Source organism: Protopterus annectens, chromosome 3.part0 (assembly GCF_019279795.1).
Source record: "Protopterus annectens isolate FY-2018-M chromosome 3.part0, PAN1.0, whole genome shotgun sequence".
In the NCBI taxonomy this organism is placed as follows: domain Eukaryota; kingdom Metazoa; phylum Chordata; order Ceratodontiformes; family Protopteridae; genus Protopterus; species Protopterus annectens.
The window spans coordinates 14,338,768-14,355,464 of record NC_056731.1 but is presented as its reverse complement, the minus strand read 5'-3'; the positions used below and the strand labels follow the sequence as shown (position 1 = coordinate 14,355,464).

Here is a 16,697-nt window from a genome sequence, read left to right as displayed (position 1 = left end):
CAGTAGTTCCATGCCTGCATATGATTCAGCAAGAAAAGGAGTTCCCTTGGGCCTAGTGCAGAGATACCATAGATGACTACCAGAGTTCTGGTGGGTGATTTTCCATTTTTCTCATCGGAAGAACTGCAGTGCCTAGTCACTGGGATATTCTCGACAGAGTGGTGAGAGGCTTTTGGCAGTAATTTTTTTATACTTTTATAAGATTGTGGATTCCCCCCTAAATGCTTTCTGGATACAAATAGCTGGGATCCATATGAGCTCCAACCTTGCGCCCCATCATGCCGGCAGTAGGATTGTAAGTAGTCACTGGCCAGTGAACAGGGTACAATAGAGTGTCTCATAGTTGGTATGTTTAGATTGATCTAGGGGATAGAGGGTGTTAGTACTATTGCCTTAAAGACATGTTATTGCTAAATGACATTGCATTTTCTCATATTTGTATTGTTGCATTATAAATCTTTATTGTTCAGTGACATTGCATTTTGCTTGTGCTAGTACTGTTGCCTTAAAGACTCTTTATTGCTAAATGACATTGCATCTTTTTCATATCTGTACTGTTCTATTATAACCCTTTTTTTTCCCTCAATGACATTGCATTTTTTTCCATGTTTGTATTGCTGCATTATAAGAGCTTTACTGCTCATTGATATTGCTTTTTGTGTGCATGTTTGAATGTCAAGATCTTTTCTGTTGAGTTCTGGGGAAGGGCGTAAATGTATGGTTTCATTACATGCATATCTCACTCTGCCTTACTGCTAACTGTTGCACTGTTGAAAGAATTTGTTTGTTGTTGTGCTATTGCCCTTTAAAACTAAAGTGTCACCTAGAATCAAATATGTTATCACTTGCCACCTTGGGGTGTTGGGCCTAAAGAAGGGGTGTCACCAGACTCTGGTAGGAAGGAACCCATATCTACTTCAGCTACACCTGCAGGTGCACTACACTAGTCTATATGCATGCTGTGTGTTTTGTGAGTTGAAGTTGTGTGTGTGGTTTCAACACCTCATGTGTGTTATTATGCGACAGTTTAGCCACCAGTGTCATTGTGCAAGTACACCTCTCACATTCTGTGTCTATTTCTTTAAGGATTAAGTGGTTGTCAGTAAACATGAGACAACTGCTACAGAAAAGTTAGGAAATTGCATATCCACGCTGTCCAGTCATTTGATTGGTGAGCTACAAGGGGGTGGTGTATAGGTTTTAGAAGGCTATTAGAGTACTGAATTCTGCTAACTATAATGTTTACGCAATATTAAATTCTACTGAATCTATTGGTGTTGCCATTCAATGCCTAAGTAGCTGTTCTAAGTTTGCCAGTATGCTAGGTATTTGCTCTGTATTTACTGTTTTACAGGGTACAGTTTTATGGAAATTTCTATAGGAAATATTTGCTTTCTAGGATGTGTCTATGGAAAGTACTTAAATAGCTTAATACAAGCATATGTGATGCAGATCACATACAATCTATGGAAGAGCACTTAAATAGCTTAATATAGTAGACAAAAACAATGAAACGGGAGGGAGGGGCTTTAGAAATCAGAGTACCATAAGGGGTGGAGGTGAGAGGCACATCCTTATAAAATCACAAAGGAAAAGGGTTGGAGTGTTGGGAACAATTTTGTGGAAGAAGGAGGCTAGCTAGAGAGGGATCCAATCAAATAAAGCCAATGTTATTTGTTAGGCTAGAAAAGAGGCAAAAGAGGCCCAACACAGTGAATCAGTGAATTAATCAAAATTATAACTCATACTTATTGGGAAGTGTCAGTTACGTTATCTGTCCGTGAACTGTAGACATTCCTTTATGGAAGAACATCTAGCTGAAATTTAAGAACTACTTTCTTTTGACCTCTCTGTCTTATTTATGCAGGAGCATTTACAATTTGGTGTACAGGCAGCTGTTTTCATGCTTCAGGAAGGTGGTATTTTCTGAGTATCATTCTGGGTTTTAGCAGGGACATAGTCATGAAATACACTTGTCATTATTCTAGCAGTTAGTAGTAAGTATTGGGGTTAAGAGTTAGTATTTAACCCACACCTTTTATGCAGCTGATCATTGTGAGATCCTGCTTGTGCCATGATACCTAAACACTTGGTGGTTAGCTCTAAAGTTGTGCCATTCTTGTTAACGCAGTGTGTTTAATTACCTGACTCCCATCATATTCTATTTACATTATATTTATGTACTGAATGGCCCACAGTGTTCAGTACTTGGCTATGGTTTCTTCATGTTTTGCTTATTTTTATTTACTTATTTATTTTTCACACACTGCTGTTTGGCCCACCATCAGCTTCCAGAGATCTGTTTGCCCATTTATTCTCCCACAGTGAGAGCCTTCGCCAACCCATTTGTTCTGCATGAAGCAAAAGCCAGTCATGGAGCCATCATTCTATAGCCATTAGGGCATTTTTGTTATGCAGCTCCCTAAATGCACATCCTGGAGGTGATGTAGGCTTTTACATAAATACAGAGATGGGTCTGCTCCTCGACACACTTCTACAAGGGTTACCATAACTAGCTTGAGTGTATCTCACCCAATTCCCCCCTCTGTAGCCTGTTTTCTGAGAAACAATCTTCTACTGTGCCCCCTGGCATGCCTGATCATCAGAGGGAATGGAGCCAGCACTGTCCTTCCTTCTAGACAAGTGAACTGACATAAGCTGTGCTTCTCACCTAACTTTACCACATCTCACCCAGCTCTTACAGCTTTAAACCATCTTTGGTGATCTGGGACATAGTCAGCGCTTTATCCCTCTGTAACCCATAGCTGTATTCCTGATTGCTTATTTTTGTGGATGACTTTGCTATGTACTCTGGATGACTTGATGGTTGCTGCTGTGTTCATTTCGTAGAAAGGAATTTTTGTAGGATTTGGGTGTTAGACAGTCAGTAGATAAAGCACATGTCTGAAAAGAAAAATGTGTGTTTCTTTGCCCTCAAAATTTTGTGCAAGATACTTCTGGAAGTTGTATTGACTGGCTTATCCTTTCCAATTTATCATGTTTAATGCAATGATTAACTTCTTGGGAAAGTGCACAGCAAACATGTGACATTAAAATAAAAAAAATCTTCTGAAGGAAATGCCAGAAAGTACTTTGTTTCTAATTGCTGCTGGGGCATCTTAAGTACAGTTTTAATTATATCAGTTGTAATTTAAATCTGCTTGATTAAGGTCATCATTACTTGACACTGCATGTGTTATTGGCTTCAACACACACACACACACACACACACACACACACACACACACACACACACACACACACACACATCGTTTTTTGTATGAACATTAAGGATTATTCTTATCTTGATAAAATAGCTTACATTTATAGACTTTATGATAAAAATGGTTTATTGCCTAATTCTACAACTTCACCTTTTGCTGCTTTCAGTCTTGTTTGGTCAAGAGTAGGCTGTTTATAACTTACTCGAGTGAGCATGAAGTCTTTGTCTAGAAAAAAATTTGATTTATAGGGTGTCAGTCATTATCACACACTTGCACATTCTTTTTTTCAACTATTTCTGTATCAGTTTAAAAAAATGTTGATAGCCACACTGTAGTCTGTTTTGTGTTCCAAATAACTTACTTCTTGTAGCATTTAACATGCTAATCTAATTATTTTAAAAAGGTTTCTTATTGCTGAGTAGAATAACATAAAAAATTAGATTAACCAATCGCTACACATAGATCTTCTGTCAATGTGGGCTGTTACAGTTCTGTTAACTGATAAGTTATTTTGTCATCTTGTCAAAAATGTAGAGAAAGCTGACTACAAATCAACAGCTGTTTTTTTTTATTGACACCTAACACAACTTTCTTACAGGCCATAGAGGTAGAACTGCCTTTCTTAGTGTCACCAGGAATATAAGACACTTTCTTTTAAGGTGAAAGCATTTTTCTGTTCTCTTTTTGGAAGTCCCCAAGTCTTTTAGTATTATGGACCATGCTGTACTCATTCATAGACTCCTAGCTTGTGATACTAATTTGTCTACTTTTGGTTTTCAGATGGAGGACATAGATGCCATGTTCAGCGATCTTCTCGGTGAGATGGATCAGCTGTCACAGGTGGGTGCACGCTAGTTTTAGTAGCCTAAATCCACCAACTCACTATACCAGTATACATACTGTGTAATGGATGCTGTTGCATGACAGCTGAAGTAAATGTGAATAATTAAACCTGCTATGTGCATTTTGTTAAATTTTGTTATTTAATGATATTACCCAACATGGTATTTTGTTAAATATTTGGATGGATTTTCAGCTGTTTTTTTTTCGTCTTTTACATTGTTCACTTTGCTTTGAAAGTCCTTTAACTTCAGGAGAATTTTTTTGTGTTTTTTTTGTTAAGTATTTCTTATAAGAAGATTAAAGAAGATATGGAACACATTTTATGTGCAAGATGTTTTGATTTGCCTGCCACTTTGTAAATACAGTAGATGTTTTCAGTTTTAAGCAGTTTCATTCACAATTAAGCTGCTGTAATTACAGGGCCCATAGTTCTGTGTATGCATCATTAATACATGATGATACAGTGGAGTAGTGTATATCCCAGCAGTAGAAGACTGAGCAGTCTATTGTCTGCATTAAGTGCTTTTTACTGGCTTCAGAAAGTTATATTCTTTACTGACTTTCTCCACCCTGTAAGTGCAGTTCTGTTTGATGTTGGTATAACACCATTAATTTTATGTAAACATTGAAATAATGAACCACTCCTGAGTTTTGTACATCTAACAGAAAACCTGAGACTTATTCCTACAACATTATATGTGTTGTGTGAAGTTTAGCAAGTCATTTAACTGGCTAAGAAATCTGAGGTCACTTCTTAACACTAGAACTTGTCAGTTTTGCAGACATGGTTATTGAAGCGTTTAACCCACACTCCAGGTAGTGAACAGAAAATAAAGGGCATAATAGAAGGGATCTACTTTACTAGATCGAATTACCAAATAACTGAAATTTATATGATCAAGATGAGAAGATCATAATATTAAAACACTGAAAATGTGCATTGCCAAAACTGCAAACAACAAAACGCAACTGCACATTTACTCTTATTTGGTAATTTGATCTGCTAAAGTAGATCCAATAGAAGATATAGATGCTTTACTAACATACATAGTGGAACAAGCCAAATTACCCTTGAAATTTAGCAATTCTGATATCCCAGCCAGCCAAAGATACCTTGAGATGATACTTTGCCAGAAAGTGGGAGAATGCTGAAAAACCTAAGTAAGGAGCATAGAAACTGTACGTTTATTAGCCGTTCCTCAAAACGTTTTTGCAAAGCCCTTGACAAAACAAAGTGGCTCCCAGTCCAAAAAATGTCAACTTCTGCTAGTCTCTGTGACATTCACACTTTAACAACCAAGCTATTTCTCATCTTGCAGCCAAACCTAACACCCCCTCCCACATACAATCTCAGAAACCACAACAGCTCCTGGTCCCGATCTACAAGCTCCCAACAGCAAGCTTCACTCCACAGACCACAGTTTGGTAAGTACAGATCTCAAACTATGGGCTATCTTTCCCTGTCTTAAATCAACTTCCTAATTTCATTTCTTAATTCAGCTTAAAGCTCACCTTAAACTAGCAACCAAATGTCAGTATCATCTTTCTGACATATTCTGCATCTTTCTGCCCCTTACTTCTTACATTCCATCCCAACCCTAACACATAACCATGTATATCTCTTATCAATTATAAATATTTGTATATATAAATATTTGTATATAGCTGTATATACCTGCTGCTCTACTGTCAATGGCAACCAATGTTTGTGTTTGAATTCATTTTATTGTATTTGCCTTTGCTGTTTTATCTCTTTGTACTTGTAGCTGTACAAACCTACTGTAGTTTGATACTTGCCTGAACTGAGTGAAATTGATCAGTTGTGATCAGTACTGTACCACAGTTAACAAATTCAAATTAATAAAGAAATAATGGTAAAAATGTGTACCATTCCATGAAAAATAATCAGTGTTTGCTTCTTTTTTTCTACGTTATATACTGATGACCTCCCAAGTACATCCAAGAAAACCAGTAATTATGGATTACCTTTTGCCCCATAATATTCCACAAATCGATCAAACCCAGTTTCATCTGTTAACAGTATCCATAGACATAACTGAGTTTGCAGAGGTCATAAAGAAGAATCACAGAGGTCAAACTGCAGACGATGTGATTCATATTGAGGTTTAGAAATGGTGGGAATAATTTTTTTTTTTTAGAAAACCTTCATATGCTTACTAATGATGTTGTAGCTACCAATCATACACCACCAACCTGGGAAGAAGCAATTGTAGTAATCCCCAGGACTGGTAAGAGTCCCTGTTTGGTAATTTCTAATAGACCTATTTTGATATTAAAACATTATTTTAAATTACTATGGCTGTTATTATAATAGACTAACTAATGTCCATCCCCACTAATTCACTTAGACCCAGATGGTTTTATACCAGGCAGTCTAGTCTATTCATGACAATCTTATTGAAACCTTACTATTTGTAGAAAATGCATAATTTATAAGAACTCCTCTTCTAACAAGCTTGAATGCCAAAAAAGCTTGTAACCACATGAAGTGGGAATTCTTATTTGAAATTGTAGACACATTTGATTCCTCCAGTCTTGCATGCTGAATGTCTTATGCCAGGAAAAAGGCAATAATAATACTGGTTGCTAGAAGGGCTCCAGTAGTGACACACGAGGAAAGAAAAGACAGATTTGTGGTAGCAATGGCTCCTGGCAAGGGAGGAGGATTACACTGGCATGCATTTATATGCCACCTAAAACTGCCATTATGGAGCTTAAGAAAATCTGAGGAGAAATAATCAACTTTCAGCAGGGAATACTACTTGTAGGTGGGGACTGTTACTTGATTTGCAATATAGAGGGTATGTCTGGGGGCCTAGAAGAGAAAATACAACAAAAATAAGGAAGATTTCTAAAGAAACTTATAAAAATATTTGGTATAGAAGACATGAATTTAGTAGTTGGAACACTGAGAATTTATATATTATTCCCCAAGATACAATGACTGCATTAGATTAGGCATAAATTATATTTTACAGGAACATGTGCTTTTAACTGAAAGTTTTGACTTACATCCATTAACTATTTCAGATCATATGCCAATAACTAAGACAAAAAGCAGGATAATGAAGTTAAAATGAGACACCAGTGCTTCCCCACCTCCTTGTTAAAAAGAGGGGACTATAAGGAATGTGTATTAGAAATTATTTGAGATTCATTAGGGAAGATATACATTTCTTCGGAAGTGATAGCTAGTGAGTGGGACAAAATGAAAATGGAGTTTAAAAATACAGTAGGAATAATACAAAACAAAGTTATGGTTAAGAAGTGACAAGAATTATTAGAGGGCCTGACAAAGGTTAAAGTATTTTAGAATAAGAAGAATCTCACAGAAAAAGAAGTGCAACTGCAGAATGCTAATGAGAAAATATGATACTTGTCATTGCCAACCCGTGTAATGATTTTACCCCAAGGTTCTCTAAAATCAAGAGGAAAGTTGGCGGCAAGTTTGAGATGACTAACAGACAGCATTATGCATGTTTTAGAGATTATGATGTCATTATGGGTAAAGAGATGAGAGGTTTGTCCAGGTTGTTCTGAAGATCAGATTGAATGACAGTAGAGCTGGATCCCCTTGTAATACAAGGACAATCAGCAACAGATGAGGTAATGTTTAGTGAAGGATGCATAGAGGGGAGGTAATTGACAAAAAAGGGAGAATAATATGAGGCTCAAAACAGATCATTGAGAGGCTTCAGGGAGATGATCCTAGGAATGAAATACAGGTCCTGTAATGAATGTGGATAGTCCAGTTTAAATTATATAACTACCCAGTGGAGACTTCGGAGAATGAAATCTTGTTGAATTTGTTTAGCAGTATAGTATGTTTGCCCTGATCAAAAGCCCACATGAGAGCAACAAAGTGAATGCCTGTGAGAATTCCCTTATCCATCCTAGAATAGGTATGGTCAGTGGTATGAAACTGAGGACTACTTGTGCAGATGGTGTGTCCAAGTTGATCACCAATAAAAAAAAAAAATTTGTATACTAATTTCTCAAACAATTCAGAAACAAATTGGCCATAGGTTCATAATAGTCAGGGACAGTGAAATGCCCATCTTTTGGATGAGCAACAGTTTTAGCAGTTTTCCCTTCTGCATGGTTTTTGACTAATAGAAGAAGGAAGGAGAAAAATTGAGTAAATATGTTTAAGATTTGTAAATATAAGGGGATATCCTTTTAAGGAATTGTAGGTATAGAACATTGCCATCATGAAAAACATTTTTTTAGAAGATTGTAAACATCACTATAAGGGATATCTCAAAAGAGGAACTTTGAAAGATCCCCAGTTGTGTTGAAGTCAGGGGATTGTATCTGCTAGAAGTTTGGGGAATGAGTGAAACGTGATGAAATGTCCTTTTATAATGTTAGCAGAGTCCAAACAGGTGCTGGAATAGTTAAGAGAAAAGGATTTGTCTGGAGTAGAGTTTTTCCCCAAATAAAGCTTTCTTTTCAAGTTAGTAGGATTTAGGATTACTTAGAAATGCACAAAACAAGGATATCCAGCCTACACAGAAGAGATTTCCACTTAAAATTCCATTTATTAAAACAAATTTTAAAAACAATAAAAACACAGAGAAGATGAGCGCTTTCACACCTATCACAGGGACTTCCTTACATCTCATCCATAGCAGTTAAAATATTTCTTAAATACTCTTACAGATTGAGGTGGGCTAGAGCTCTAGATCTCAGCACAGGTCTTAAAGGTACAGAATCATTTAAGCCTTTCCCGCAGTCAGCATGCAGTTCTAAAATCCGTTTGGTCTCTGCACACAGTATTTGTTTTAATGTCACCTCTCCTGATGCTTGGTTTAATCAGCTCTAATACTAGGAACATAAATTTACAAGAAGGGTCACTGGCTGCAACGTGTCTAGCAAGGGCATTTTTGATATCTTTCTTTGGAATATCATTATTGTACTCGCGTATCCTGTTATTTAGGGCCCTCTTCATTTTACCAAGATAGTAGCATTCACAAATCTTGCAGACAGCAAGATGCACTAAATTTGTGCTTTTACAGTCCGCAAAAAAGTTAAATTGGTAAATACGCCCAGTCCCATTATTCTTGTAACTATTAGTACTATTCACTTATTTACACGTTACAAGATTTACATGGGTACGTCCCTTTCCTGTTACATAACAGCACATTTTTACTTCTTGCACATTTATAGCACAATAACTGTTTCAGAGACCGATTGTTCTTAAAGCAAAACAAGTTGTATCCAACAAACTTTTATATTTCTCATCATCAATGAGAATATGCCAATTCTTTTTCACTATATCGCAGACATTAATGTCATTGGAATAAGTAAGGGAGAGCCTACCCTTATTAATGTCTGCATTAGGCATAGATGCAACATCATAATTTCTAGCAGAAAAATAATGTCTAGCAGATTCTGACCGTAGCCTTAGCACTTCCTTCTGTGCTACATCAGTCTCTTCTTCTGTATAGTCTCTTAATAAAAAATCTTTTCTCTGCTGAGCAAAATATTCTAACATGTCACTATCATTATGACACAGCCTTGATAATCTAGAACTGTCTTTTCAACACATTTCCATGATCAAAATGTGTATGCATGCTGCCACTGCGTAAAATATTTACTTTCTTACAAGGCTTCATGTATACAGTCATGCTTAGACCTGTGCGAGTTCTATAAATGTTAACGTCAAAGAAGTTAAGCTCTAGATCTCAGCACAAGTCTTAAAGGTACAGAATATTTACTTTCTTACAAGGCTACATGTATACAGTCATGCTTAGACCTGTGCGAGTTCTATAAATGTTAACATCAAAGAAGTTTATCATCTCATTTGAGTATTTTACAGTGAAATTAAGGAAGCTCATGGTACTATGTAAATACTCCACAAAATCTCTCAGCATATCTTGTAGACCTGTCCAAATAAAGAAGACGTCGTCCACAAAATGAAGTATAAAGGGGATGAACCAACAAAATCTATTTTGGTCTGTATGCCTGACCTGTTTATAAAATTTAAGGGACTAAAAACATTTTAACTGCTTGTATCTTGCTGTCAATATCCATAAAACAGAGCTATCAATTTCTCAGATGTTCTTCATCTCACATTGCTGCAGTCCTAACACTTGGGTAGTCCGCTGTCCCAGTCGGCCCGAATACCAAAGTATAAGGCTGACGTCGGTCAAGGCGCATTTGTCTGACATCAGGACGTCAGGGTACAAATGCGCATGACCGACGTCATATCCTCAGTCTTTTTTGCCGCATGGTCCGATGCAGAAGCAGTATTGCGAGTGCAGGTTGGCGTTCTGAAATTTTCTGAAGTCGGAGTTTCAGACCGAATCAAAGTTGGCTAAGTACCCCGTTGGGGAATATTTTGTTTTTTTCTTGCCTCAGTATTTAACCGGATGTCAGAAAAAGTGAATAACTGTATTTCTTGTGGGAAACAGATACCTCATAGAGCTTACCATACCTTGTGTATACCTTGCTTAGGGCCTGAGCACGACGTTGTTGGCTGTCGCTCTTGTGCTAGATTTAACAAACGCACTATTAAGAGAAGATTAGATTGTGCCAGGTTAGTTTTTGGGAAGCGTTGTAATTACAACATGCCGTCGGATGCTCCAACGCCCGCTTCGTCTAAAAAGCGCAAGGACAAAGCAGCGAAGCCTAGGGTGGAAGAACCGTCTGTCCCGGACGTCGGTTCTTTAGAGGGCTCGGTGGAGCCGGTGGTTCTACCAGCAGTTCCTTTGGATTCTCAGGGGGAGACTTTACTGTTACAAGATGTGTCCTCTCAGGAGGTAGGCCAGGCTGAAGGGGCTTCTCAGGTAGCTGTTCTCCCCTCCCTTCCTAAGGTGGTTAGGCCCTCCCCTTCTGTTTCCAAGGCTTCTTCTAGAGGCAGGCCAGGGTTAACTTCAGTGGGGGTCTCCCCTAGTTCTTCAGGGTCTCTGCCTAAGAAACATATGCTTAAAATGGCAGAAGATTTGATTACTATGATTAGAGGTTCTATGCCCCCCCTGATAAGAGGCCTAGGGTGGAACCTGAGCTTGAAAGTTTTGAGCAGTGTTCGGAGGCTTCTGAGTCTTCGGCTGAAGACTTGCAGGAGTATCCTCCTTATTCTGATTCTGATGTAGATGACTCTACACCTTCGGCTTCTCCTCCTGAGGATTTTTCTTTTCAGAGACTCTTCATTCCATGAGGGAGCATTTTAATTGGGAAGGTCAAGATTTCTCTGATTCCAGGAAAAGGCTTAGGGAATTTTTGTTTCTACCCCAGCATAGGCCTTTAGCTATACCTCCTGTTCTGGATGTGGTAGAGGATGTTTTTGCAGAGGCTTCCCTGAACCCTGATTCTTTGCCTCCTGCCCCAGTTAAACCGGATAGGTATTATAGGGTGCCTGAAGCTCATAAGTATCTTTTAAGAGTCCTAGGGCAGACCCAGAAACTGTTTCTCAGGGCCCTAAAGGTGTTAAGGCTTCTGTTGTTAAAAATCCTGTTCCTTCTGATAAAGAGGCAAGGGCTTTGGATAGATGGGGAAAGAAGGTGTATACTTCTTCCACTTTAGCCATGAGGGCTTTGAATTGCCAGTTTCACATGTTGAAATACCAAAATTATCTCCTTTCACAATTGAAGTCTAAGGTAGATGCTCTGGCGGAAGGTATTGAGTGTAAAGAGTTGCAGGATTTAGTTCATGTTTCTGAACAGGTGGGTAAGCATTCCTTGCAATGTGGTTTTGATGCTGTACAGGCCTCTTCGAGGGTGGCAGCCACTGGTTCTGTTCTTCACAGGCACGCCTGGCTGAGGGATCAGAATTTAGCTGAACATGTAAAGACAAGGATTTTAGATGCTCCTTTACAATCTGATGTGTTATTTGGTGCGCCTGTGGAAGCAGTTTTAATGTAGAAAATGGAGGACAAGGCTAAGTCTATGCAGACTGTTAAAGATTTTTTGCAGGTTCAGCCTCCAAAGTTTAGTAGAAATTGGCCTACTAAGGGGTGGACTTATCCTTCTTATGATTCTCAGTCTAGGGGTAGATCTAGACGTGGTAGGGGCAGAGCTCAAGGTTCTTTTAGGCCTAGAACAGGCAGTTCGCCTGCCCAGTCTTCTGGTGAGGGCAGGGGTCAGTCCTTTCGTAAGCGGACCCAATGACTTGCCTTTTCAGCTGCCAGAGCCTTCTCGTCTGGCAGCACCTTTGGGAGGAAGGCTGGCACTTTTCAAAGAAAATTGGAGTGTTATTACCCAAGACAGATGGGTATTGGATATCATTCACCACGGTTACAGGTTTTATTTCCATACCTTGCCTCCTTTCAAAGGCATGCCAGACATTCCTCCTATACAAAGAAAAGAGGCTCACAAGCAAATTTCTCTGTTACTCCAGATAGGGGCCATTCAGCCGGTTCCTGTGCCAGAAAGGGGCCGAGGATTTTATTCTCGCCTGTTCCTAGTACCAAAACAGGGGAACACGTGGAGACCAATTTTGGATTTGTCTATCCTCAACACTTATCTGGACATTCCCAAGTTCAAAATGTTGACGTTACAACAGCTTTTACCTCTGCTGGGCAAGGATCACTGGATGGTAACTTTAGATCTCAAGGAGGCTTACCTTCATGTGCCTATCAGACTCAGTTGCAGGAAGTTTCTGCGTTTCCGAGCTGGAAATTCCCATTATCAGTTCTCTGCATTGCCCTTTGGCTTATCTACTGCGCCCAGAGTATTCACAAAAGTTCTGGCTCCAGTTGTGGCCTTCTTCAGGCTAAAAGGAATACAAATCTATCCTTACTTGGACGACTGTCTGATTCTGGCTCAAGAAAAGGACGAGCTTCTTCAGCATCTGGAATATGTGATAGCAGTGCTAAGATGCCTGGGGTATTCTGTGAACGAAATAAAGTCCAGTCTAGTACCCTCTCAAGACATGTGCTTTCTGGGTGTGAGACTGAATACAGCAGCCCAGATGGCCTTTTTAACCCCGGACAAACAAAAGAATCTTTCCCTTTACTTCCATCAACTATCTCTTCAGTCCGGGCTGACTGCAAGGACAGTCCTTCAAGCCTTAGGGTTCATGGCATCTTGTATTCTGGTGCTTCCCAATGCCAAACTGCATATGAGGAAGCTGCAATGGTATCTAAAAAATGTATGGACACAGCACTGCCAGGATTTGGACACTGTCATTCCAATAATACCTTGCATTCAAAAGGAATTTTTGTGGTGGGCTCAGGAATGTCACCTAAACAAGGGACTCTCTGTGACCCGGCCAGAGGCGAGTCAGATTCTAACGACAGATGCCTCAGACATAGCTTGGGGAGCTCATCTGAATGGAAAGTGGATACAAGACAAATGGCCTGCCAGACTACAACATCTACATATCAACATGAAGGAGATGTTAGCAGTCCAGTTTGCATTGATGGCTTTCAAGGAGTTACTTCTTCCAGGGCAGGTGTTGATTCTAACAGACAACACAACTGTCATGTGGTACATCAACAAGCAAGGGGGAACACATTCTTATCCTCTCTGCAGGCAAGCAATGATTTTGTGGGAGACTGCGCTCAGCTTGCAACTAACTCTTCAGGCAAGGTTTCTGCCAGGAGCACAGAACTCCTTAGCAGATGTGTTAAGCAGGCAAATCATGGATCCCCACGAGTGGAAACTGGATCTTCATGTATTTCGAAAATTGACAGTGTCATGGGGAACTCCAGACATAGATCTGTTCGCTTCTCCACTAAACCACCAGCTGCCAAAGTTTTGCACGAAAAGGTTTCATCACACAGCTTGGAAAGTGGATGCTCTTTCGTTCAGTTGGGAAAATCTTCATGTGTATGCCTTTCCACCTCTGCCTCTCCTCCCAAAGGTACTCCTAAAGGTCAGACAAGACAAGCCAAGGATGATTTTGATAGCTCCAGATTGGCCTCAGCAACACTGGTACCCATTACTGAGGAATCTGGTAAGGAAGCCTCCATGGCCTTTACCTTTATTTCCACACCTTTTGTCTCAGAGGGACGGTCATCTACTCAATGTCAAGCTTCACTCTCTTCATCTAACAGCCTGGCATATTCTGTTTTGAACCGCAGCAGGTCTCAACTTCCTCAACAAGTTTTGAATGTGATTATGGAAGCCAGAAGACCTAGTACACGTAAAGTGTATGCAGAAAAATGGAAGAGATTTTTATTTTGGAGTGCAGCAAAGAATTTGGATGTTTCTGAGCCTAATTTGAGGGTGGCTCTTCAATATCTTACTGAGTTATTGGACAAAGGTTTGTCTTTCTCTTCCATTAAGATTCATGCTGCAGCAATTTCAGCTCACTATGATTGTGACCCACCATTGTTTTCTCATCCTTTGTTCAAGCAATTTCTTAGAGGGGCAAAGAATATAAGACCCCCACGTAGAGCTCCTACTCCTGCTTGGGACCTCAATTTTGTGTTGGAGAAACTTACTCTACAACCTTTTGAGCTTGCGGCTACTGCTGAATTGAAATACTTGTCATGGAAGACTGCTTTTTTGTTGGCCATTACGTCTGCAAGAAGGGTTTCTGAATTGCAGGCCCTTATGGCGGTTGAGCCTTTTTTGATTTTTCATAAGGATAGGGTATCATTACGTACTAATCCTTCATTTATGCCTAAGGTGGTTTCTAGTGTGGCTTTAAACCAAACTATTCATTTGCCTACTTTTTATGCAGATCCCCAAAATAGGCGGGAAAAGATTTTGCACACTTTAGATGTACACAGGCAGTTGCGTTATTATTTAAGCAGGACTAGGGATTTTAGGCAGTCTCAGCAGTTGTTTGTTTCTTTTGCTTTGAGTTCTCAGGGCAAGCCTGTGTCAAAACAAACTATATCTAAGTGGATTGGGTTTTGCATTGCATTCTGTTATTCCCATCATGGCAAGGAGATTCCAGCTGGGATTAGGCCTCATTCCACTAGGGCTACTGCCACTTCAACAGCATTTCTAAGGGGTGGCAACTAAGGATATTTTGGAGGCAGCTACTTGGAGTTCAGTGCATACTTTCTCCAAGCATTACCACCTTCCTCTCTATTCTAAATCCAGGGCTGGTTTTGCCACTGCTGTGTTGCAGGGCATTTTGGCAGCTCCTGCTTCATTATAGTTTAGCCATCCTCCCTTACCTCTGCTTTGGGATTCTACCCAAGTGTTAGGACTGCAGCAATGTGAGATGAAGAACATAGTACAGTTTTGTACCTACCATAAATGTAGATGTTCGAAGATCCACATTGCTGCAGTCCAATTTACCCTCCCTCCTTCCCCTCTGTGTTTAGGGGTGGTTGTGTGGGTGGGGTTCTATTTTTGTAAATTTGTATATATTGTACATATATTAGGTACAGGAGTGTTTGGTGTTTGTTGGTGTTGGCCTTATCTTTTTAGGGTCTTCTGACATCTGGGGCAAGAAAAGACTGAGGATATGACGTCGGTCATGCGCATTTGTACCCTGACGTCCTGATGTCAGACAAATGCGCCTTGACCGACGTCAGCCTTATACTTTGGTATTCGGGCCGACTGGGACAGCGGACTACCCAAGTGTTAGGACTGCAGCAATGTGGATCTTCGAACATCTACATTTATGGTAGGTACAAAACTGTACTTTTTTGTATTATCTTTTGCTTAGTCTCTTCCCACATATCCTTGGCTGCCACACCAGAATCCTTTTAGTCCATACTCCTAAATACTTCATTTTTATCATGTCTCCATAAAGATGGATACTGCTGAACCAATTTGTGTGTGAGTACATAATTTATAGCTATTGCCTTTGTTTTAGCTTCATTAATTTTGTATCCAAAAAAAATTTGAAACTGCCTCAAAATGTTCCACAACATTGAAATGTCCTTTTCTGGTTTTATCAGGTATAAAATATCATCTGCAAATAGAGCCAGCTTTTCTTGATTACCATACCAATTCTATCCTTGAATTTCTGAGTCCCTTATTTTCTTTGCCACTGGCTCTAAATGTAATGCAAATAACAAAGGGGGAAAGAGGACACCCCTGCCTGGTTCCTCTGCTCAAACAGAAATTATCAGAGAGGAACCCACACACTTTAATTTTCACCTCTGATCCCTCATATATCTTCCTAATCAACCTTATAATTTTTTCAGGGAATTCAAATTCTTCTATTGCCCTGCTCATAAACTCCCAGCTTACTCTGTCAAATGTTTTCTCTGCATCAAGACCTACCAACAGCAGTGGTATTTTCTTACATTTGCTTCTGTCTAGATCATCAGTGCGCTGTTAATGTTGTCAAATGTGTGCCTTCCCTCCACAAAACCACATCGGTCCATATCTGTCAATGTTGGCATCACTTTTGTCATTCGTTTAGCCATTATAGACATAAACACTTAATAGTCATGGTTTAAAATTGAAATGGCCCTGTATGAAGCTGGGTCTAATGGACCTTTACCCTCTTTAGGTATTACAGCCACTACCGCTTTCTTCCAGGATGTTGGTGCTTCTCCTCCTCTTTGTCAGTTTTTTTTCATCCTAGCTTTCAAACTTCCACACAAATACCATCTATTCCTGGGGGCTTATCATCACCATTTGTATCTCAGCTCCTCCTATCCTGTTAATAATTGAGCCTCATCTACGTGTTACCTTAGCATATTTAATTCTTCCACAAACATTTCCATTTATTTGTTCCTTTTCTTGATTT

The 16,697-nt window shown here is 39.5% G+C and overlaps 1 protein-coding gene across 2 annotated transcripts in view; it reads left to right on the top strand.

The window, feature by feature from the left end:
- LOC122796236 (amyloid beta precursor protein binding family B member 1 interacting protein) overlaps positions 1 to 16,697 on the top strand; it is a 1,476,726-nt gene that overhangs the window by 497,641 nt on the left and 962,388 nt on the right. For both annotated transcript variants that reach the window (XM_044064553.1, XM_044064552.1), the window contains one exon: positions 4,005 to 4,064. In XM_044064553.1, the coding sequence (XP_043920488.1) occupies positions 4,005 to 4,064 (60 nt within the window). The remainder of the gene's footprint in view (positions 1 to 4,004; positions 4,065 to 16,697) is intronic.